This window comes from Thalassophryne amazonica, chromosome 7, assembly GCF_902500255.1.
Source record: "Thalassophryne amazonica chromosome 7, fThaAma1.1, whole genome shotgun sequence".
In the NCBI taxonomy this organism is placed as follows: domain Eukaryota; kingdom Metazoa; phylum Chordata; class Actinopteri; order Batrachoidiformes; family Batrachoididae; genus Thalassophryne; species Thalassophryne amazonica.
The window spans coordinates 109,534,410-109,559,530 of NC_047109.1; the positions used below are offsets into that span (position 1 = coordinate 109,534,410).

Sequence of the window (25,121 nt, forward strand, 5' to 3'; positions counted from 1 at the left end):
GGTCACATCTAACACCACTCCATGACTTTTTTTTTTTTTACACACTTTCATTTTTATGACCAAAGGTGCGGCTGCATCGTGGCTGGCTCTCTCTGACTCACGAGGTGCTACGAAGCACTGGTTCTCCATTCACTTCAGACCTGACAGTCACGACTTTGACATCAAATGACACATGAGACAGTGTAATCACTTTGCTCTGTGTCTTATTTATCTGCTTCAAACTAAAAGGAGAGCAGTCAAATTTATTATTTATTCATTTATTTTGTGCTTGAGGTTAATGTTGGCATCAATTCTGCTGCAAATGAGCATCTAATCCAACAGCAATTCTTAATATCAGATAACAATTTTTTTTTTCTTTTGCCAACCCTTATCCCCACATCCTGAATGTAGTCATCCATCTGCCACAATAAGGTGATACACTACATGAGCACCTTCTTGGTCTTTTCCATGTGCTGAGGACCTCACCACCTCGGTGTCTGCACACAAGCTCATGTTCATGCTCAACCACGTGTGCCACCTGACCATAGTGTCACTGCTGATGTCAGTGGACTACACAACCATACCCAACATCAAGTCCATACAACCACTAGATGGGGTAGAAACCACAACACATTCCGGTCAAACACCAGAATTCGCTAGAAAGAAGTCTGAGACTATGTTATCAGTTGTCACAGTAACTGCATACTCTCAAAAAACCGATGCATTGGATGAACTCAGTTCAGTTATGTGCAGGATTTCTATCTAATAAATATATGTAGTCCCAACTCAATTAAATTGCATGATCTTGCATGAATGTGTTTTATTGTTGAGTTGGGGCTCATATTATAAGATGGAAATCCTGCACATAATTGAATTGAGTTCATCCAATGAGTCATTTGTTTGTCTGATGCAGTAAAAAAAACTGGCTCACTGGATTGGATTCCATCTAATAAATATATGTAGCCCCAACTCAAATAAAACATATCCATGCAAGATCATGTAATTTAATTGAGTTGGGACTACATATATTTATTAGATGGAAATTCTGCACATAATTGAATTGAGTTCATCCAATGAGTCATTTGTTTGTGTGATGCAGTAAAAAAAAAAAACTGGCTCATTGGATTGGATTCCATCTAATACATATATGTAATCCCAACTCAATTAAATTACATGATCTTGCATGGATGTGTTTTATTTGAGTTGGGGCTCATATTATAAGATGGAAATCCTGCACATAATTGAAATGAGTTCATCCAATGAGTCATTTGTTTGTGTGATACAGTAAAAACTGGCTCATTGGATTGGATTCCATCTAATACATATATGTAGTCCCAACTCAATTAAATTACATGATCTTACATGGATGTGTTTTATTTGAGTTGGGGCCTCATATTAATAGATGGAAATCCTGCACATAATTGAATTGAGTTCATCCAATGAGTCATTTGTTTGTCTGATGCAGTAAAAAAAAAAACTGGCTCACTGGATTGGATTCCATCTAATAAATATATGTAGTTCCAACTCAAATAAAACATATCCATGCAAGATCATGAAATTGAATTGAGTTGGGACTACATATATTTATTAGGTGGAAATCCTGCACATAATTGAATTGAGTTCATCCAATGAGTCATTTGTTTGTGTTATACAGTCAAAAAACTGGCTCATTGGATTGCATTCCATCTACTAAATATATGTAGTCCCAACTCAAATAAAACATATCCATGCAAGATCATGAAATTGAATTGAGTTGGGACTACATATATTTATTAGATGGAAATCCTGCACATAATTGAATAGAGTTCATCCAAAGAGCCATTTTTTGAGTGTATGATGTCTAGCAAAATAGTGGGAATCACACAAAGTCTCAGAATGGACAACATAGGAGTTGGACTATCAAGGTGTAGACCTGGGCTCAATTCCCAATCAGGTTACCGCTCTGCGACTGGACAAAACACTGTCTGCAGGGGAAGAAGGGGAAGGGCCTTTATTGTCATGGTACATACACTGCAGACCCAGGGATGCTGAGAGGCAAGAATGTTAACCAATGATCATCCATGCCTTTTGTTTGTCAATCAATCAACTGTTCCAGTCCACTCAGCTGTAAATGGCCACTGGACTTGGATGAGGAAGTCACCTGCAGTGGACTGTGGTCCAGTCTGGGAGGTGTCATAGACTCTCATCCACTTCATGCTGGAGATAAACACGGGCACCACTGAGCTGTACAGCAAACTGAAACAAGCCCTTGACTAAAGACGACATAGGATGATATTCGTGCTTGTATTCAATGAGCACTCACAGAGTTAGCATGCAGTCAATGGTTGACTTATTGGGTGTGAGGATTCAGTGCCAGGCTGGTAAGCAGCTGGCACTGAATCATGTTGAAAGTTCCATCAATCATCTTTTCCAGAGAGGAACAATTCCTTTTTTCCAGTCTGCTGGGATGACACTTGCCTCCAGAATGGAAGCCAAGTTTGCTTGCAACGCCAGTAGAACAGCACTGGCGTTCCAATAACAGATCCATGCAGCTTTAGCCGTTCACAGCTATTTCACCACCTTTGCAATCTTGCTGAGACTTGGAGGTCTGCAGGTGACTGATGGATGAACCACAATAGTCCTGACACTCGAGTTGTCCAACATCCATTAATCTTTTTTTCCTTTTTTTTTTCCCCCTTACAAGGTATCTTGAAAAGTGGTGAATGAAAACTAAAATTTGTGGAGGGATGATATCTGGGTCTAAGACAAGTTATTCCCAAATTTTACAATTTAATCTACAGAATTCTTTCATCTGGTTTCAATTATGTGGTGTTAATTTAGCCACTAAAGGGTGATTGCGCACATCTGTCTAAAGATCACAGTGAAATCTGAAATAAATCCATAATTTATGTTCATAAATTTGCTTTATTATAAAAAAAAGACAGCTATAAAAATGGAAAGAAAATTGGCTTTTGCAGAAATATACACTTGAGGGTACAGCAACCTTTTTTTGGTCTATAAAATATCTTTATATGAGTTTTTTAAATTATTTTCAGTGATATTCCCTAGATGCAATATAATTTATTATTAAATTAAATGCTTTATTTTGTCTTGTCAACAGTCCAAAGCCCAGTAAGATGCAGTTTACAAAAATATTAGAAATCAGCACAATGCTGGAGAAGCCAGAACTGGTCCCATTAGGGATTTTTTTTTTTCCATTTTTAATAACTGTTGTGGCTGTTTAATTGATTTCCAGAACAGCTACCACTGGATGTATGAGCTCCACTATATTGTGTGTTTTTGTGTCTGTTGTGTAGTTGCTGATTATTTATGAGTTAAATATTGTTGCTGTTGTCAGACACTTGAGGTACTGACACATTTTCACTCAGTACGCTAAAGGAATATTACATGTTTTTGTGTCACGGTTGAATGGCAATCTCCTTATATGACTGTCGGGCCAGTACCCAAGTGGAATTATTTTTTCCAACCAGTCATTGCTGTCCTCGTGCAGCCAGAAACTAAATTAGATGTTTGTATTTGACAGAATAGCTGAATGCAGGAAAAAAAGAGTGTGTGCATGGAAAACCCACAGCTGTAGGTAAAGGAATGGCCCAGATTGCACTTCGGAAAAACAATACTAGAACTGGAGCTGGAAGCGTTGATAAGAGTCCTTATATGTTGGTCATATTTATATGTTAATACAAGCTCCTTTCACCTCATTAATTAAAGCAATAATATTGTTCTTATGTGATAATATCTTGGTGAGGTATCTAAAGTAAATATCGTGGGGTAATCGCATTAGTGCTGGACAAATGGCCCCTCAGGGAATGTAGTGGGATGCCTGGGTGTATTTGCTGGCAGACTAGAGATGCCCAATAAGTCTTCATGCAGTTGTTTTGACTATCAGAACTGGTTAAAATCAACCTCCCCCTGTTTTGATGAACTCCACTTACACTCCAGCTGAACTTTATTGACACCTACAGCAGTTTTTCTGACAAAATACCACTCTGGACTCAATGCTAGATGTGGACTGGTTCTTCAAGGCTTATAGTATGGCATTAAGGACTTGGGCAGTCAATACCATGGTCAGTCATTTTAAGTCTAACCCTGACTGATACAATGAGATAATGATGGAAATCAAGTCAAACCAACACTGGTCACGTCTATCACACCACATAGCCACCTTGGGTCCTGGATGCCTGGACAGACAACTGGTCCATCCCCACCTCTTCATAGCAACCATGTACCTGCTGCAGCCAGGTGAAATGTGTGTGCATCTTTGTCCTTCTCCAGCCACTGGGGTCATCAACACTGAAGCACCTGCATGATGGATCATGGACAGATAAACGCCACGTGGCCAAAATGTCATAGCTGAGGCTCCCTCATCAGCTAATCATAGATATACGCAACAAAAATATAAATGCAACACTTTTATATTCACTCCCCATTTTTCATGTGTTGAAGTAAAAGACCTCCTATGCATGCAAAATGTGGATTTTCCATGAGTTGTGCTCATAGATTCGTTAAACTCCATGTTAGTGAGCACTAACCCACCTAGCTCCCAGGGCATATGAAGATGCAGATTAAACAGCATGATTACTGCACATACTGTATGTGCCTCAGGCTGGTCACAATAAAAGGCCAATCAAAAACGTTGCAGTGGATCTTGAGAAAAGATGAAGAACCTAGGTGTGTAGATCCTAGCAAGGCATGTTACCTATAGTCCACAGATTATGTTGTGATAAAACTGCACATTTTTGAGTGGCGTTTTTGTAACCAGTCAAATGCACACGTGCAATAATCATGTTATTTAATCATGATCTTGATGTGCTACAGCAGCCAGGTGGATGGATTACATTGGGAAAGGCGAAGTGGTCACCGACGTGACATTCATACATTTGTGAATAAAATTAGAGAGAAACTAGTGCAGTGCTCTAGTTTCCAATTCCAACACTAGTTTCCAATTCCACAAATTTTTGCCATGGAAAAATTTTCAAGGTCAAAGTCCTGTTAGAAGTGCCTTTTCATAAGCTAAAATAGATATGATTAAATGTCAGGAGGATATATTTAGTTCATGCACTTGAATCAAAGTTTTTTGTGGTGTTGTCAGGTTGTTTTTTCCAACTTTTTTGGGTTTCTGAATTCTTTTTTAGATCATTTTCACAGAACACTGGTTATCTCTGCTACGCACAATTTGTCATTGATTTTTGGCACTTGGTTTCTGACTGATAACTGGAAGACAAACAGGCATAAAATAGGAACCTCTGTCCAATTTTGGTGGTGTAGGTAAATCCATAACAGAAAAATAAGAGTGATTCAGGCACTTTTGATTAAGATATAATGCAAAATGTGCACCAAATGGGCTTTTCAACATTAAATTCAAATGTACACAAAATCTAAAATCTGGATCAGATCTAACTCAAACATTGTCAGGTGATACTGAGTGCCAGTCTGCACCTCACTTTCAAATATGAGAGTGATAGAGAGTGATATGACTGGGGCACGTTTGATTAAGATATAATGTAAAATATACACTGAAATGCGGTTTTCAATGTTAAATTTAAATGGCCATAAAATCTGTAATCTGGATCTAATCCCTATCATACTTTGTCAGTTGATAAAGGATAACATCCTACATAATGCAAATGTGAAGGAAATTCCATCTGTTTAGACAGAGTCATGAATTTTTAGGATAGGGATTTTTCCAATTTTCCAAGATTTTTCCTGATTTTGACCTTTGACCTATGATGTTGAAAACTGAATCAATTCTTGCCTATCAGGATATGAATCCTCTGTAAAAGTTTTGTAATGGTATATGAAAAAATGTGAGCTGTTCACAAACATGAGAGAATGTAAGTCAAAAAAAAAAAAAAAAGGCACAAACCAGATGTGTTGCTTTTACATTTTTGTTGAGCATATTTCTAATGTATGCAGGAAAAAAAAAATCAGAGGTGCATCTACATTTGTTGTTAAACTGGCCAAAATGTAGAATATTTGCTGTTTTTTTTTTTGCAAGATTAAGAAAAAAGTTAATTTGTGAATCTGGTGCACGTGAGCGCACTCTCCTACATTTTCAAATGGTTTTGGGTCATCCAGCCGATGTTTTTATGAGTCAGTGGGGAAGTGCAGTAAGAGTCGCAATAGTAACGGGAGGAAAAAAAAGGACTACTCAGTTCTTGGATGACCGTACTGAGAATAATGTTTCCATGCTTGGGCTGAAGTCAGACACATTCGTGGTGAGTGTTGGACTCTGTTGGGGTCATGTCATCGATTCTGTCTATGATTTTCATGGCCAGAGTCTGAACGTGCAGCCGCGGGTCGGAGAGTGTCCTTTAACCAGGTCTCGGGTTGTATTGCTGCTTTTTCCAGATGATATAGCTCTGATGGCTTCTTCAGAATGTGAGCTTGACAGTTTGCACCTGAGTGTGAAGTGGCTGGTAGGACAATCAGCTCTGTCCAGTGGAGATGTGTTATTGCCCTGATTGAAGGTGTTAAAACGCCTTTTGTTTTTGCTCATAAGTGAGCAAAAAAATTAGCGATCGACAGGGAGATTGGAGTGGCATCAGTCGTAGTGGAGGCATCAGATGGGATTATCATCCTTAAAGTGGAGTTGAATCAGAAGACCAGTTGATCTAATTTGTAATTGGTCATGACACCTGCTGCTACTCTGCAGTGGAAGGAGACAGCTGAGGTGGTGTGGACATCTCATCCGGAACACTCCTGGATGCCTTCATGCGGTGGTGTTCCAGCAGGTCCAACTGGGACCAGACCTAGAATGTCCCGGAGTGATTATATATCACATTTGGCCTGGGATTGCTGGAGGAAGTGGCTGGAGAAAAGGGCGCCTGGCCTGCCTCACATAACCTGCCACCGCCACAACCTGGCCTCGGAAAGGCGCTGGAAAGCCGGCGGATGGAAATTTTGACTTGCGACATTTACAAGGACAATCGCTGATCCAAATGTCAGGAGCTGGAAGCGGTGGCCGAAAAGTTACAGAAGGCTTGTGACCGTAGGGTCGTCGGTTTGTCGAGTCCTCAGCAGAAAAGCTTTGGTCCCACCCTCATTATCACCACTTAGGGGCCCTTGAGAAAGTCATTTATTCCGCAAGTGCTGCAGTGGAGCTGCTCAGCGGCCGACAGATTAGACTGCGGTTGTACTGGGCAGCTTCCAAGTGTGAGTCTGTGGAAGCTTGTGAATGTGAACAAACCGCTTTATGGCTGTAGCGCATTCTGGTCTATCAGAACATCCATCTGGTATCTCCTTGACAGATTTCTTGCTTCAAGACACATGATATTTCATGTCAAATGCAGTGCATAAAGACGGCGTTATCGTTGGAATGAAACAACGTGACATTCACCAATTATGTCTTGGAAATCATTCCTGTAATTTTCTCCTACCGAAAATGTGCTACCACAGAGCCAACATGGCAAACGAAGAAAATCACATTACCTAATCGCAATCTGATAATGACCCTCTACTCCGAGTCCAGCTGGAGGATGATTTGACAATAATAGTTCCTCTGTCTCCTCGCGCTCACCTCAATCAGTGGGAGGACCGATTCCTGTCCAATTCCAGTGAGCTCACGCTCTCATTACCGCTTGACACCAGTCCAAACACCTACCCACCTTTGTTGATGTCAGTCAAATGACTTTTTTCCGAACACCTACACCTTCGGCACGGTCTGAGAGGAAATGTGGAACAGGTGTTCAGCCGAGGAGGCGAAGGAGTCGGGGGCGAGCGCGGCGGCTCGTCAAAATGATATGAGAAGTCAGGAGAGGACAGAGGAGCTGCGGTTGAGACTGGGGAGTAGGTTTGGGGGGGCGCTTTCTCTCTCTCTCTCTCTCTCTCTCTCTCTCTCTCTCTCTCTCTCTCTCTCTCTCTCTCTCTCTCTCACTGGTGCTGAAATTAATTATAAAAGCAAAGACAAAAGAAATACATCATAATTTTCAGCGGCCTGTTTGATAGATTGATCAAATTCCCCCGGCTGCTGTTTGAATACGATGTGGTAGATGGTCTGAGGAGGGAGCGGAGCAGAGGTTAGGTGAGGAAGGAAAATGTGATGTTATTTTTCCTGGCCATAGAGAAAGTCTCCTCACCAGCCAGGAAACCAAGGCCTCTGTGTTCTGATACCACAGATAAATGAGACGCACATCATGCACTGCAGTCATACGTCAGCTCATGAGGTCACTGCTCACATATCAAATACCACGGTCAAGGTACGCATACCGCTGTGCACCACGTAGGGGTGTGAGCGCACGGCCAAGGTTATTTCACTTTTTTTTTTTAATAGAAATCCATAAATCTAACCTGACGTCTGCAGTAAAACAAGACTTATTCACAAAGTCTACTATTGGTTGTTTTTTTCAAGCGATATACTAATTTAAAGAAGAATGACAGTTACTGATAAGGCTTGATAATCAGAAATGACTTTGTTGTAATTGCTTTGAAAGTGCTACATACATATTAAATTTGGCTTATGAGGGTTTTTTTTATCTCCGTATGTGCAAAGATGTGGAACTGTGACATTTTGAAGAAGAAGTTTAAAATGAAATCCCAGCTTTATCTACATAAAAGGTCGATCAAAACAATTTGAAAGTCTGTTTCGACATAATTGTGGAGCCAGTGCAGTAAGGCAGATGTTACAGATTCATTTCTTCAACTCAGGGTTGAGGACAAGTAACTGAATTTAGAGTATCAAGTTTCATAGAATTCCTAAATTGAGAATTACTATGGCAAAAAATGTGGTGGTGGTGGTGGGTCTTATTTACAAACTTTGGAGAATATTTGATGATTAAATTTTAGTGTATCAACAAATATTTTTCTGTTATTTATTATTATTTATTACATTTATTTCAATTGAGGATTGCTCAGGGTCGTGATGCTGACATTGTTTATTTTATATTAGTTATCTATTGATAGGTATATTTATTCTTTTTATTATTTATTATTATTAGGACTGCCAAGACACAATTCGTTCTTTTGGGGTTTTTCCTTGGGTGGAATGACAATAATGAATCCTTGGTTAATATAAAATTTGTGTGGCAGAGTCATAAAGGGTCCTTGCAATAAGCATAGCTAGTAATATGCGTTCTTAGAAATTGTTTATAATATTCTTTGTTAATCAGACTATAAAAGTGTCAGTAATAGCATTATAAACATTTATAATGTGTTTATAATCTTGTGATTTGGCGCTATATAAATAAAATTGATTTGATTTGATTTATTGTTTGATTATATGGCACTATTCTAGTTCTAATAGATGTAAAAAGCACAGTTAAATGTTAATGTTAATAAGTTAGAATTAATAATGACTTAATTTAACTGCTAATAAATGCATAACTATGTATTCATCTCAATACAGCAGCAAACCTTAGTAAAGGTAATACAATGCCTTAATAGGCAAGTTATTTGAACTCATTAAATGTCTAAAAGAACCTTAATCTACAAACTAAATAAATGTGTTTGTCATGCTTTGTCAACAATTATAACAAACTCACAAAGATTTTCTTAAAATTCATGAGCAGTTAATAAATTTTTGGCAGGTTTCATGTTTATAAAGTCATTATTAACACTTGTGTAATCTTGTTAACAAAATAACATTAAAAAGCATCGTCTACCACTTCATTATAAATGAACTAACACTTATTAAAATAACCTTAATAAAAATATGTTGTTTGCAGTTTAGCACAAAACTCAAATTTTATCTAATTGTAAACGGGATATGAGTTTATTACTGGAATTAAATTTTGAAATGTATGACTATTAAGTATTGTAGAAGGCATTTATTAAGTTTTATTGGGATTGAAAGGGTGTTAGTTTTTCTATTTAAATGCTACGAAAGAAAGCTGCTCAGCCAGATATTGTACATGGATATTTGTTGTAACAATACCTGTTCTAACATTGCAAACCATAATTAATAATGACAATTAAAAAAAAAATCATTATTAGCACTTGCATACTCTTAATGAAATAATATTAAGATGCATCTTCTACAACCTTATAAGGGCCTTATTATTAACTCACTAACACTTATTTCAAGGACCTTAATAAAAATATATGCTTATAGAGATCAGACTTGTATTGTGTTTGTTCACCTGCTCAGTCACGGTAACAGGAGGTTTCCACATTCAATCGCTGATTTTGTTTGTCTCTCTTCCAGAACAAAGACAGAGACAGGAAGACCGCCATCAGAAGCTAACAACGAGGACTCCGCCACACCCAACGATTCCTTGTCACTTTTCCAGTGCCTTCAGTGGTTTTTCAGATGCTGTATCAAAGACTTTTTGCCTTTCACGGACTTTTGAAGGACTTCAACAGCACTTCCGAGACTTCATCCAAGAACTTTATGATGTTTTTTTTGTAAACGTTTTGTACTTCTTGACATGAACGTGCTTCTATTTAATTGCTTTTGAAACAGTACTTTCAATAGGCTTTGATGTGCTTATAAACATAATGAAGGACGTTTTAACGATACGCGTAAGAACGTTTTACTGTATCACTCAGAGACTCTGTGACTTTTAGTTCAGCCTGTCAGTCTAAAGTGGCACATGATCAGAAAACACACACAAAAAGACAAATCTGTATACATCAAAGGCTGTGTGTTAACTAATGTGCAAACTGAAATACAAATGTATATTTATGTGGCATAACATTATATAATGAAACTATGTTATTTAACTGGCATATCACATTTTTGACCATTACTGAAGGTTAATTACCTGTTCAACATTGGCATTTAAATACCTTTAAAAAAAAAAAACCCTACGGATGAAAAAAAAAAAAAAAAAACCATGCTGGAACTTATGTGGTTATAATGTTTCTAATATTCATTTTTTAAAGTGTCTTAATGCTGGAAGAAACTCAAGGTTACCAATAAATTGTTTGTAGATCTGGTAATGAATTTCCTTCATATGTTTGTGGTATACTGAGCAGATTATACTGTCAAACCCATCGATAATTCTTTCCATTATCAATGAATAAAGGTTTTCAAAGTTCCCATTCTATTTTTTGATGAACAGAGATACAGCCATACTAAATGGTACCACAGGAACTGGGAACCTTTGAGGGACTTTTTTGTTGTTTTACACCAAGGAACCATTAGCCATTTTAGAACTTAAATTATATTTACTCCACCTTTTTTAGTGGCTACTCCAAAGCAGATGTTTTCCCATGGTGGGTGGAGCATGGAAGACTAACCAATGACTGGCTGGTGAGTGTTTAACGTCCATTAAGGAAAGAAAGAAGGGTAACATTAACAGCACCTTTTCAGAATTAAAGCAAACAGCATTTACGAAGAGCTGTTATATCAATTATACGAATGAGTTGTTGACTTGAAATGAAAGTCTTTCAGTATTTTATTTGCTTGATGCTAATCAGTGCTGAGAAAAACTTAACAAGTCAAAGAAACAAGCAAAAAACTATTAGTATAGTAGTAGTAGTAAATGGTAAGTGGACTGCATTTATATAATGCTTTTCCATCTGCATCAGATGCTCAAAGTGCTTTACAGTAATGCCTCACATTCACCCTGATGTGAGGGTGCTGCCATACAAGGCGCTCACTACACACCGGCAGCAATAGGGCAATAAGGACCTTGCCCAAGGGCCTTCAGTGATTTTCCGGTCAGGTTGGGATTTGAACCGAGGATCCTCTAGTCTCAAGCCCAACACCTTAACCACTAGACCATCACATTCCCTAGTACCTACGATAGGCCCTGACACCCACTGGTGCGTAGCCCCGGATTCTGTAGCATGAGGCAGTTGAGAGTCAACAAGTCGCCCTGCCAGTCCCTCACTGGTTACGTCACCAGCCAAAGCTGGTGCCCATTTACAGCCGGGTAGATTGAAACAATGCAAATCAATCGTCTTGACCAAGGACACAGACAGATACGAGTGTGACTCGTAGTGATACTCATAGTGTGACCAGGAATCAAACCCAGGTCTACGAACTGGGCAGCCCAGTCTCATGTTTTTTGTTTTGCTTTGGTTGTTTATTTTTTTCTGTGATACTGTGATGAAATGTATTAACTTTTTGTGACGCGGTCACCCATCACTGACTAATTTTAATCCTAACCATAACACCAAATGCCCCCCTGTGTAATCCCAAATTTCCTGATATCATTATATATACACTATATTTCATGACGGTATCACAAATTAATAAGTTAAATCACGTCATGATGCCATCACAAGCTTGGCATGAGATCGGGTTGTATCAACTCTTATCCCACTGCTTATCTACACTGACGTTGTCTATTTGAAGTGTAGCACAAATACACCTGGTGGACCCGCTGCAGCACCACACACACTTCTCATCATTCTGGGCTAAAATGTGTTGTGTGCTGGGGTGTTTGGCTGGCTTGGTTTCTGTTTTTCCCACCAGGTGGTATGCATTCAGGACCGAGTGGCTGAGCATTAGGACCTCACCCTGAACACCTGAGGCTTGTTTTCACGTGCAGGTCATCAGGACTCACATTTGTGGTGTATCTGTCTTGATCAGAGCTTGCTGCACTTAAACCTTGAATGCACAGTGTGTGATTGCCAGAGACTCGACCTTGTGAGCAGACGTGTGAGATCGACGTCAGGAGAACAATCTCACCATTACGGACGCAGAGACCGCTCCAGGTTTGACACCACAGTCTGTGAAGGAGGATTGGGTGAGGTCTCACGCTCTTCAGCACACTTCCTGAGGTAATTTGGTTTTGGTGACTTTTATGAAGTAATGACAGTGGATTTGGTGTCCCTCACACCTTGTGTTATTGAGCTGTCACGTTATGCTAATTGTCTAATCAGCTTCTGCTGCAGTGGAGATTTGAACTGAGTTGTTCTGTGCCTGCAGGGTGAGAAGCTGATATATATTTAAGCCAGGAAGTGTTTGCTGATTGTGTGCACCCTTTTGAGCTGTGTCTCTCTGGGTGGAGAGTGTTGGACTCACCTCATGTTTTCTTTCTTCACAGACTCGGTTTGTTGCGGCCACCTGGGGGGGTGTCGGCGGGGTCCCTGGGTCCGAACTGCTGTGGCACCGGACCGTTTGCGCTGCTGAGAGCGCGCCGTGTTTTCACCTCACCAGACCGCGGACATTTTGGTTGTTTATCACTGCACTTATTATGATTATTAAATTCTGTTATCTTTTGAACCGTGCTCTGCTTATTTCGTGCTGGGTCCTGTCAAACGCTGGGTCAGTGCTCCGACCGTGTCCGACACATAACAAAATGTGTAAGAAAGGTTTTTACTTTCACTCCAAACTATAAGTGTTGTAACAGATGGGTTTTTTTTTATTCTTTTGACAACTTTGGAGTCCGGACCAGAAAAAAAAAAAAGAAATGATGGAATCAAAAGTATCGGATTTGCATAGAAATTTCAAACAAATTCCTTCACAAATTCACTGGAAATTGCACGGAGGCTACACCTGCGTCTTAAAACGCTGCTGAGCTTTTCAGCTGGTGTTTTCTCCTCCTTGTTCTTTTTTTTTTTTTTTCTTGCCTTTTGAGGGTTAGCGAGTTCTTGACAGAAAACTCCTGATCAGAGTCAAATGCGGCTAAAATTATGAGGACAAGAGGGCTTTGAGGAGCAGAAGAAAGAAGAGACAAAAAAAAAAAAAAATTGAAACTGCAGGTATGGATAGCTTGGACATCTGCTGGTGTCCCCTTGCTGTCTTTTTTTTTTTACCTTTCCACATGCTCTTTTTCTCTTCTCATCCTCTGCTCTTCCTCTCTTTTCCCTGGTGTCCTACTGGCCTGGTCGGGCTGGTGATGGGTTTCCAGCATGTTTAGCCATGCACCATTTACGCTACCTGTCTGTCTGTCTGTCTCGCTCTCCATCTGTCTGTCTGTTTGTCTATTTATCTATTTGTGCAATCCTTGAAAATTTTGTTTTCACTTTTTTTTTTACCTTTTTGGTTATTCCCAAATTCCATTTTCTCTCTCTTTCAGCATCTTTCTTCTATTTTCTCTCCCTTCCACTGACACATTTGTGCTCCTGTGGAAAATAATCAGTGTATTAGCGATGCAAAAAAAATGTTGCCCAACTTTCTTTTTTTTTTTTTAACAAATAGTCACATTTTTCATCATCTCTTTTTCCCGACATTTCCTTCTGCTTTGGTAGAAAATAAACGGCGACGTTCCTTCCCTCACACGTAGTGCAGTAGTTGGATTTTCTCAGTTTTCTAATAGTTTTGTTGAATCGATCTTACAGTATTTGTGTTGCGGTGGGTTACGACAAAAAGTGACTCGCTGCACCAAACCGCTGATGGAACCAACTCCCCTCAAATAGTCGTCTCACATGTTTGGCAATCTGAAATATCAATGCGTTCTATAATCCAGACTAGTTCAGCATTTTAAAAAAACCACAGAAGAGTTTTTTAAACTCTTTTCCACTATTAAATAAACTGTAACTGAGGCGTTGTTTTAATGGAGGCTAACCGCTTCTGCTGCACACGTTTGCTATTTCCAAATTTCATTAAAAAATTTTTTAACACTGCTAATAAGCTTCTTCCTGCAATTGACGTGCCAAATTATGACACTTTTTTTCTGCAATGCCACAAGTGGCCTGAAAGGAAACACAACCAACAAAAAAGGTTCAAACGCCATTCAGTAATAATGCCAAAACACAGTTTTTAGTGGTCAAGACACCAAAGCAAATAAATAAATGAAATTTTGAGGGGGGAAAAGATTTATTATGTGAAACTATAAACCACCCCAAAAACCTGCACTTGGTTAAAATGTTTGACTTGAGCTCAGATTGCAATTATGATGATGATGATGAATACTTTATTGAGCAAGTTAAAAACATTTATACATTGCGCACATTCATCTTTGAAAATCCGTACATTACTCAAAGGGAGTAGAATGAAGTAAAACTTATATTTTCTACCCCCTTTCACATGTTTTATTTTCGACTACGCAGACAAGAATAAATAACAAAAATTTTGAGATCATATATACCTATATAAACACACACCTTGCATTATACATATCAACATGTATTTACATAAATACACTACCTCTATACACAAATACCCTTACATACACCAATATACACACTAAATTCAATGAGATTTGACAATATAACACTTTTAACCCACATACATGCACCCATGGGCACCCAAGCCCATGCATGCATGCACACACATGCGTGCATGCATGCATGGGCTTCATCATCTAAAGAACATTTGTTTGATAAAATTACTCACAGCTCTGATGAGGTACAGTGGACATTGATTAAAGTGCAGTACAGAAACGTGCAGAATAAAAGAGAAAACAATTCAATTGCATCAGCTGGTAACATTCAAATTAATTAATGAATTAATTATGTTAACAAGTGTGTGTCAATATTACTTATTCAATAGTTAAGTTAGTCGACTGATTCTCTTATTTCTTTTAGTGTAATCAAATACTAGAATTTCTTTTCTATATGATTCATGTTTAAGAGTGAACTCATATATTCCAGAAAAAAAGTTATTTAAATGTTATTGTTACACCAAATTAAAGAACAGTGACTTTAATTAAATTTATTTTGTTCCACAAAAAAGGTTACAGAAATTGTTATGATAGTTAAAAGCAAAAATAATAATTGCATTTAACTGAAAAACTTTAAAACACGTGTTTCAAGTAAAGTGAACAAAAATCATTAATATAAGAAGTACAATTTACCTCATTCTTTAAAAAAAAGAAGTTCATCCAATGGAACCTTTCGTATTTATGTTCTCTAAAGAAAACTATACTTAAAAAAAATGTAACTTGAGTTTAGAGCTAATTCAAATTTAAAATATTCTATTATTCAATTATTTTAAAAAACATTTTTAAATTATTTTTATCTATATAATGTTGCAACTTTTGTCTATTTGTGTAGCATATTTAACAAACTATGTTGGATCAATTAAAAATCCTGATTACTTTGTAGGTTTAAATGTATGGTTCCAAACTGAATCATATGTAAATAATCAATGAAAAATAAACTGATCAACACAGTGTTATTACAAAATAATTTCAGAAGAGCACCATTATTGTACTTTTTAATGCATAATACCATTTATGAATTATTCTTCAAAGGTCTTCTTTTTGCGGCATATTTACGTTACAAATTTTTAAAAAATATTTATAAGATTTTTTTCCCCCACATAATACTCTGTGTCAAAACCTACAGAAGTATTTTATATTCATGTAAAATGTGGAAACAATGAACTAAATCTCGAGACACACTGGTCTCCCTTGTTGACTGGTTTCTGACACACAAATGAGATCTTAAATCTACTATAAACCAATTAGACCGATGATCTTGCTGCTGTGTTTTTGTGTTTCCCCCAAAAGGAAGCAGTAGATCTGAAAGAAGCGCTGTGTGTCTCTGTGTGTCCTAATGACTTCTGGTCCAGTCAGTCTGAGAGTCTGATCTCTCTAACAGGCCGTCTGTCTGTGCAACAGAAAAAGGTGGGGGGCGGGCGGGAAGGAACTGGTTCCTCCTACACAGACCAGATCAGGTTCTCCCTACGCCTACACACTCAATTTAACATGCACACGCACAAATGACCATTTACACACTCACATCAATGAACTTGCACATGCACAAATAGATGGATGTATGCATGTGCATGTGCTGTTGCACACTCGCATGCATCGTGAAGCAGCGGATCTGCGATTTAGCTTAGCTGTCTAATGATCTCTGTGTTTTGCGTTGGTGGAAACAGATCAGCTGAGGGGCAGACTGCTGCGGCGTATTAAGTGGGCGGTTTTCGGACCAAGGTGAACCGGAGGTTGGACGAGTGACTGACTCTCATTGTCAATATAATGGTCTCTGACAAAAATACCCCCATGGAAATCTGGCATGTGGCTCCTGATATCTAATAATAACAAACTCTGATCCAAACGGCTCAGCAACTTTTGTCTTGTACCCTTATAGAGTCTTAAAGATGGACGATGTCGGGTTTGGAAGCATATGGAGCTGCTTTGGGTTTGTCGACCTGTGGTCCATCTTTATATGCGGACAGTAAAGATCTGCTCGTATCTGCCACAGCCCGGTGTTATTTGTATCTCCTCGGTTTTGTCCACTCACTGGGGTTTCTAGCAATCAGGCACCTGTGGACTGGATCCCACTCAGGAAAATGGAACACATTCATACAGTGTCCCAGCACTTGATTCCAGCATGCCTCATCAAGGTCTCCTTCAGCAACTGCTCATTTGAGTCGTACCAAAATGATTCTCTGGAGAGTACTGAAGTTATCTGTTGTCTTAGCTGACTAACGTGTGTCCATGTTTCACAACTGGATTGTAAAAACAGATGCAATAAGACTCTGAAGACTTAATCGTTCTGCAAAGATAATGGCAGCACAGTACACCTACATCCAGTGAATCCATGGTTCCAAATGTCTCTTGACCTCATAAGTTCAAGTTCTTCGTAAATGTCACTGATGAGACAAGTAACCCTTTCAATTTCAATTCAATTCAGTTTATTTCATTTATATATCTCCAAATCACAACAAAGTTGCCTCAAGGAGCTTCACGAAAGTAAAGTCTAACCTTACCAACCCCTGGCTGCAACCCCCTCAATGAATTTGAAGCTCTACAAACTCCTGACTGTTGATTCCAGGAAGTCACTGAAAGCCTCGAACTTGCAGCAGCCTTTCTGGTCTAAACGCACCTGAACCAGTCTGGATCTCAGACGTGAAGCAAAGTAAGTCTTGATCAGTACTCAGCTGGGAGCCCACTTGGAAAAACCAAGAGCTGTGACCATGTTTCTCCATGCAGACCAGGGCCCAGATTCATAAAACAATCTAATCTTTTAGTCAACTAAACTTATTTAGTCGACTAAGGTTAGTCATCCAACATTATCCATCTAATCTCAGTTTTACATCAACGGCTAAACTTGTAGATTAGCCGTCTTACATTAGTCGACGATTTTCACAGTCATAGCACCGCCAAGAAACACCTCCAAGGCGCAATAGTTTTGTTTACTTCTGGGTTAGTCAGTCTACTAAAAACATGGCCAAGTCTGCCGCAGCAGAGGAGAAGCGCTCCCGACCTCGGCATCCATAAACATCTCCAATTGATTATTTCCGGTCCAGGAACACGCACTCCCGCCGCAAGTCTCCCCTTCCTTCCTCCCCCGTCATGTGGTGGTACATGAAAGTCACCTTTTTTTGAGATAAGACACTGAAGTTTTGTCGACTAAAATAGATTAGCCCCGTCTGTACCAGGCTAAAAACTTTAGTCGTGCAACGGTAAACTTTAACCAACTAAGCGCTTTGTGCAACAACTAACATCAAAAGATGAGTCGACTAAGTGAGTTTAGTCCACTAAAACAATATTAGACTGCTTGATGAAACCGGGCCCTGGAATTGCATCTGAAAGGGCTTCCAGCATAAAATTTGTGCCAAATCAGTATTGGATCCAACGTGGCAACCCTGATCAACTTGGGGCAGCCAAAAGACAAAAATACACGGGAAAACCTAGAACAGAACTCAGCACACTCACAAGTCTAGACACTCTAGACACCTAAGTGTGGATCCTCCAACTAAAGCAAAACATGGATTCCACAAAGCTCACATCATCTGTAAAGTGGAGATCGTTGAACCTTTACTCACCCGTATAGGCTCTCAACTCACTTGAAGTCATGACCTTTCTCAACGCCAAGTCCCTGAAAACACTGACTTGAGTTCAGTGCTGAACAAGCTTCCCTGTGTGACCACTTAGGGTGAGATTGAAATCCTTTGTTTCCATAAATAAAAAAACATAGACATCTGTTTGCTCAAAATAAACACATCATTCATACATTACTAGACTGTTTCTGCAGAAAGCATAAAAAATACAGATATGGGAAAATTATGACTTAAGTCCTACATGTTTCACGTATCCTGCGATGTTTCGTTTTGCATGTCCCTGCCTGTGGTGCCGACGCCTGTGCGGTACATCCATGAGTGCTGCAAAATGGACAATACTCAAAAACTGGATCTGAAGCACTCCCCAACCAGTTGGTGCTGTCCTGCATGTCTGCCTGGACTTAATAATTCTCAAAAACTTGATGTTACTCTGTATTGTTAGAAATATTTTTTATTAGTATGACCTAAGCAGTGGGTCACCGCTTTGAGTCTGGTCTGCTTGAGGTTTCTTCCTCAAAATCACCAGAGGGAGTTTTTCTGTACCACTGTCGTCTGTGTGCTTGCTCAGGGGGATTGGTAAGGTTAGACCTTACTTGTGTGAAGCACCTTGAGGTAGCTTTGCTGTGATTTGGTGCTATATAAATGAAATAAATGAAATTAAAAGGTCTAATAAAGGCTTCACAGTAGAGGTGACATTAAATTAGAAAATATTCCCTAATTTTAATGGCAATAATATATTAATTTGATTGGGGGGGGGTTGTACACCCATGTGAAACCTAAGCTAGAACCAGGAATGACAGGACAATGTGCATGACAATCTGCTCCCTGAGCAGCAGAAGGGTTGAGGTCCTGAGAAAGACAGTGTTTGTTGAAAACATGCCATGGTAGTGGGGTGGTGTCTGTCTTCACTGAAAACAGCTGGGACACGGCTGAAGAAGTGCGGCGAGCTCCGTTAGATGACGGCCTTTTCTTTTTTAAAATGTGCATTTATATAGCACTTTAAAAGTGCATTCATATAGTATTTATATAGCACTTTTCCATCTGCATCAGATGCTCAAAGCGCTTTACAATAATGCCTCACATTCACCCCAATGTCAAACTGCTGCCATGCAAGTGCCCACTACACACCAGAGAGCAACCAGGGGATTAAGGACCTTGCCCAAGAGCTCTTAGTGATTTTCCAGTCAGGCTGGGATTTGAACCAAGGATCCTCTGGTCTCAAGCCCAGCGCTTAATCACTAGACCATCACCTCCCCTTTTTACATATATAGAGCAGGTAGGTCAGTGGGATAAGAGTTGGGCCACCAGTATGTAAACCTGGATAATACTTGAACAAGAAACCTCACCTGTATTGTCCCAGTCTGTCCAGCTGTAAATGGATTAAAGTCTTGTCTGGGGAAGTAAACTGCTTTGGATTGGCGTCCCATCCAGGACAGGGCATAGGATCCCGCCTGCTTCTTGCTATGGAATCTGGAATTAAGCACCAATGGGTTTTGTGCTTCATTCCATATTTGGAGTCAGGTTTTGTGTGTGTATGCTCATATTTTAGCCTTTATCTTCACACCCCAACTATATTGACTCAAGTAATTGTTAAGCGCCACAGTTTTTGAAAAGGTAGATGAGACACACTCTTGGACAAGTAAGCACAAAGTGAAGGAGACAGGAGGCTTTCCTGTTGGGTTTTTTTTTTTTTTTTTTTACCCCAACTCAACCATGTTTTTGCATTAATTAAAGATGGATAGGTAGCGCTGCTTTTCCTGAGGCATGACCTCGTGTTGACATTGGAGCAGAAGTTTCCTCTGGTGTCCTCTGCTGCTCTGTCTGCCAACTTCCTCCCTCCACTCAAACTGTCTCAGTAAACCAAAAAGAACAAAGTTATAAAATGTGGAGGAAAGAGGGAAATGCACCTTTAGGAACATTCGTCTTTCTAAGCCAACCGGGATCTGAGCTCCGCACACATGGCAGGAGGCTAACCGCTCCAAGTGGGAGCTGTGCTGCCGAGGGCCGGATGAAAGGAAACACTAAAACTACAACGAGGGAAAGACAGGTGGCCGGTTTGGCAGGTCCACACACTCCAACACACACATGTACGTATGAACGCAACCTCTTTCCTCCTCAAACCCCCCACTGTGCACACCTGTGAAAGTGCCAGATCTTGGCGTCTTTGAGGTCCCATTCCGCACTGACTTTCTTCCTATCTTCTCCCCTCTCTGTCCGTGTCTTCTCCCCCCACGATGAATCTTTCTCTCCCTTTCTTCTGCTCTGATGACTCTGCTGTGTAAACATTCCTCTGGTTCGCCAGCAGCCCTGCTCACCTTTAATTGCTTGTTAAAAAGACATTTCCTCCTGATGAGGATACCGCCACGGAAGCTTGTCATGGATGTAGACGCATCCGCTCCCCAGGTCATCACACATTAGTCAGGTTACACTCTTTATGCATGTGTGGTGGATTTATCCCTGTAATGCTCATCGGTTACTGTCAGTCACCAGATCCAACATGTTACACAAAAATTGTTTTTGTCTCCTCTCAGTGGGTTTGGAGCAAAACAAAAAAATTGAACATGTTCATGTGATCGTCCCCATACATGAGCCAAGCACGTTTCAGTCCCAACTAAGGAGGCAAAACATTTAAATACACTCTCAATGCTCCATGGCCTGCACAAAAACAGATAAAACCCTACCAGGGTGGTAGCTACCCCAAACTCAGCTAGTGTCCAGGGTTCAGTTAAATTTACACAGGGATCAGAGTCTAAAACTGCTTAAGTCATGTTGAGAAATATAAAAGGTCTAGTCGGAACAATCTACATCCTAAAATTACTGAGTCATGCGGTAAAAAAAAAAAAAAAAAAAAAAAAATCCAAAAATTGTAATAAAGACCATCAGACCACAGCACACTTTTCCACTTTGTGTCTGTCCATTTCAAATGAGCTTGGGTCCAGAGAAGGCGGTGACATTTCTGGATGTTGTTGATGTTTGGCTTTGACTTTGCATGGTAGAGTTTTAACTTGCACTTGTAGATGTAGCGACAAACTGTCCTAAGTGACAATGTTTTTATGAAGTGTTCCTGAACCCACGCAGTAAGATACTTTACACAATGATGTTGGTTTTAATGCAGTGCTGCCTGAAGGATCGAAGGTCACGGGAATTCAATGTTGGTTTTCAGCCTTCCCACTTACGTGTAGAAAGTTTTCCAGATTCTTTGAATTTTATGATTATATTATGAACTGTAGATGATGGAATCCCTAAATTCCTTGCAATTGAACGTTGAGAAACATTGTTCTTAAACTGTTGGACTATTTTTTCATGCAGTTGTTCACAAAGTGGTGATCCTTGCCCCATCTTTGCTTGTGAATGGCTGAGCCTTTTGGGGATGCTCCTTTTATACCCAATCATGAGTGTCCTCAGTTCCCAAATGCTTATTGAGTGTTGTTTGAAGGAAAGGTGATGTAACACAGTGATCATCATACCACTGTCCCAGCTTTTTTGAAACGTGTTGCAGGCATCCATTTCAAAATGAGCAAATATTTGGACAAGAACAATAATGTTTATCAGTTTGTTTATCTTGTCTTCATGGTGTATTCAGTTGAATACAGGTTGAAGAGGATTTGCAAATCATCGAAATCTCAGAATCAGAATCACCTTTATTGTCAATGCACAGCAATCAGCACAACGAAATTTGCTTGTGCATCCTCAAAAGACAATGTCCACCCTCACACATAACTTACCCACACATATACTTCAATAAATATTAAAAACATCAGGAGATTTGGGGGGGGAGCAAGCTCAGAGACAAACATAACTCGTATTGCACTGATCCCGCATTGTCATTGTCCCATATTGCACTTATCCCTCTAAAACATCAATTAACATTTAAAATACACTATTCTGTGTAGTAATAATTTTACACAACGTCCCAACTTCACTAGAATTGGGGTTGTATTAGCAAATAATGAAATTCCACATAAGGCACTGCAGTAACAGGAAATGAAAGACGAACAAGCATGAATCAGTTTGGGAAATTGCAGAGAACCTACAGGCTATGTTTTTGCTATAGTTACACCATCTTTCGGTGTGATGTTATTGTTCTCATAAGTCATGTAGTGTCCTCATATGCATAAAAATCAGATTTGACCAAAATATTGCCCTAGCCAAAAACTCAACAGACATATTCCTGTAAGCATGGGTCAGAATGGGTTTGATTCTCAGGCCCCTAGGGCTTTGCAAAAGGCATGTTCCCATTTTTCACATTTCTGTCATACGTCCTGTCTTTTGGGAGTTGGAGATGTTCCGGGTGTCAGCCTTCAGCTTAGTCTCATGTTTATTTGTTTTTTCCATGATGCTGTCAAAAAATGTGTCAAATGTTCACGACGGTCAAGTTTAGTTCACTATTCATTCTAATACTAACCATTTTTTAGACATCTGCTTACATCTTGGGTTGGCATTTTATTTGCGACTGGGCTTTTTAGCAGTGGCTTGGTTGGAGGCACACTCTTTTTAGGGCGGATCTCCAGATGTGTAGTGCGTAGGGCTGGGCGATATGATTTAAAATTCATATCACGATATAAATTGAATCCTTTCACGGTAATGATATATATCACAATATAAACTTAATTGTAAAAGTTATAATGGAAGTGTTTCTGAATGGGTCATATAGTCCCTTTGCAAAGATAAATTGATTAAAATAAACAAAGAAATAAATAAACAACAAAAAAACAAAAACAGGTATAATTAGGTTTGAGCACCTGATTCTCTCACTTGTTAGACATGTATTTTTGTGCATTAGAATAATCTCATTTCACCATTCCTGCTTCTATCCAACAGGAGGCAGTGTTAGTTTGTCTGCTTTTGGTGGCGTTTTGTCCAGAAAGACCTCAGAGATGCCACCACATGGGTTGATGATCCTGATTGGCTTATGTCGTGGGGTTCCACCAGTGATAGAGCGGAAGTCCTGGGTTTTTTTTTTCTATGCTCTCCTGGGTGAGATGGAGCTCTCAGCATAGTTGAATGAGGAAATGTGAGACTGTTTACTGTGGTTTTCTGCAAATACGAGCACCAAATATGACCATAAAATTCACAAAAAACATTGCAGAAATTATTAATCATAATTCAGCTTATAGCAGGCCTATTAACATAATTTAAAAACTTGTATAAACCTTGAAATGTGCACTTTTAAAACACATTGAAACAGAGACTGAGTCTGGTGAATTGAATGGGAGAACTGCTTAATTTGTTTATGTGACTTTTAAATGACCGAATTCAGATATCTTACAATTTTACACTCTTACGGAGAGAAGTTTTAATCTGCCGAGGTAGAGATGGAGCCTGTAACCAAAGCACTGACTGCAGCCTTTTCCAGTCGTTCAGAGTCACTGAGGAAGATTCAGTGACATCATCAACAAGCCTTACCACGATTGGTCGGTGGAGTCTAAATTTCTACCATTGGCCAAATTTATAAGGGTAACTGGTTTAGGGTTAGGGTTTAGGATTAGGGTTTAGGGTTAGGGTTATATCGTTTATATCACCCACCCCTAGTAGTGCTTTCTGCTCCCCACAGCCTCTCCAGCAACCAGTTGTCTTGACATTCTCTTGCCATCGGATTCCAGCTGTGAGTGGTTAAGATGGTGGCGCTGGGAATTGTGCTCCCTGTCTGTTACCTTAGTTTCTTCTCATGGACAGGGTTCTCTCGCCCCTTGCTCCGGAACCAGCTTGGGTCCTGGATGGCAACTGCCCAAGCAGACAAATGGTCCATTTGCACCTCTCAAAAGCAGCCGTGTATCTGGAAAAACTCTAAATCTTACAAAATATATTTGTCTAGTTACTGGTCAAAATATTGAATTACACTTAATATAAGCAACCTGGTCTCATGGCCAGTCGTACAGCAGCACAAAATATACATTAATCTATTGGTTTGTGATATTGTGATGAAAAGCGCTTCATTTTCGTCACGGCAGCACAAATTTATTCTCATTCATTCCATGATGGCTGCACGAAATTAAAAGTGAAGCGGGGTGGGGGGGGGGGGGGGGTCGGGGGTTATGGTTAGGGTGGGAGGAAGGAGTAGGATTAGGTTATGGTTAAGGTTAGCATTGGGGGTAGGAGTAGGGTTAGTAATAGTGAGTTAAAAAAAAACCCGTAATGAAAATTTGACTCATTTTGTGATGGGAGGACGAAAAAAAAAAAAAAACTAACTGATATAAGACAGGGTTGGGTTGTAAATCATCAAAAAACTGTTTTCACCAGGACGCCGGCAGAAAACCTGTCGAAAACCAGTTTTAACCAGTTCAGCGCATCTAAAACTGGCAAAAACCAAAAAGCCATTGTGTATCCCGTATTTGATGTACTACCAAACTGACTATCTTACATTAAGTGTAATGACATTCTGCCTGGAAATTAGACACATAAATTTGATGAGATTTTGTCCTTTTGCAGTGTGCTGCAGCAGGAGAAACATCTCCCTGAACTTCTGCAGTCACTGCTCCTCAATACTGAGGCACCTGTGTGCTGGATCGTGAGCAGAAATGCGCCAGATTGTCAAAGTGCTGCAACCAACATCCCCTCATAATGCAAGCGATGCACC

At 39.6% G+C, this 25,121-nt stretch overlaps 1 protein-coding gene across 1 annotated transcript in view; it reads left to right on the forward strand.

Annotated features, from left to right (window-relative positions):
* Nucleotides 1-10,855, forward strand: part of LOC117514750 (basic helix-loop-helix transcription factor scleraxis-like) — a 41,560-nt gene extending 30,705 nt beyond the window's left edge. The window contains exon 3 of the mRNA XM_034175318.1: nucleotides 10,118-10,855. Coding sequence (XP_034031209.1) covers nucleotides 10,118-10,156 — 39 coding nt within the window. The 3' untranslated portion in view covers nucleotides 10,157-10,855. The remainder of the gene's footprint in view (nucleotides 1-10,117) is intronic.
* Nucleotides 10,856-25,121: the final 14,266 nt, after the last annotated feature.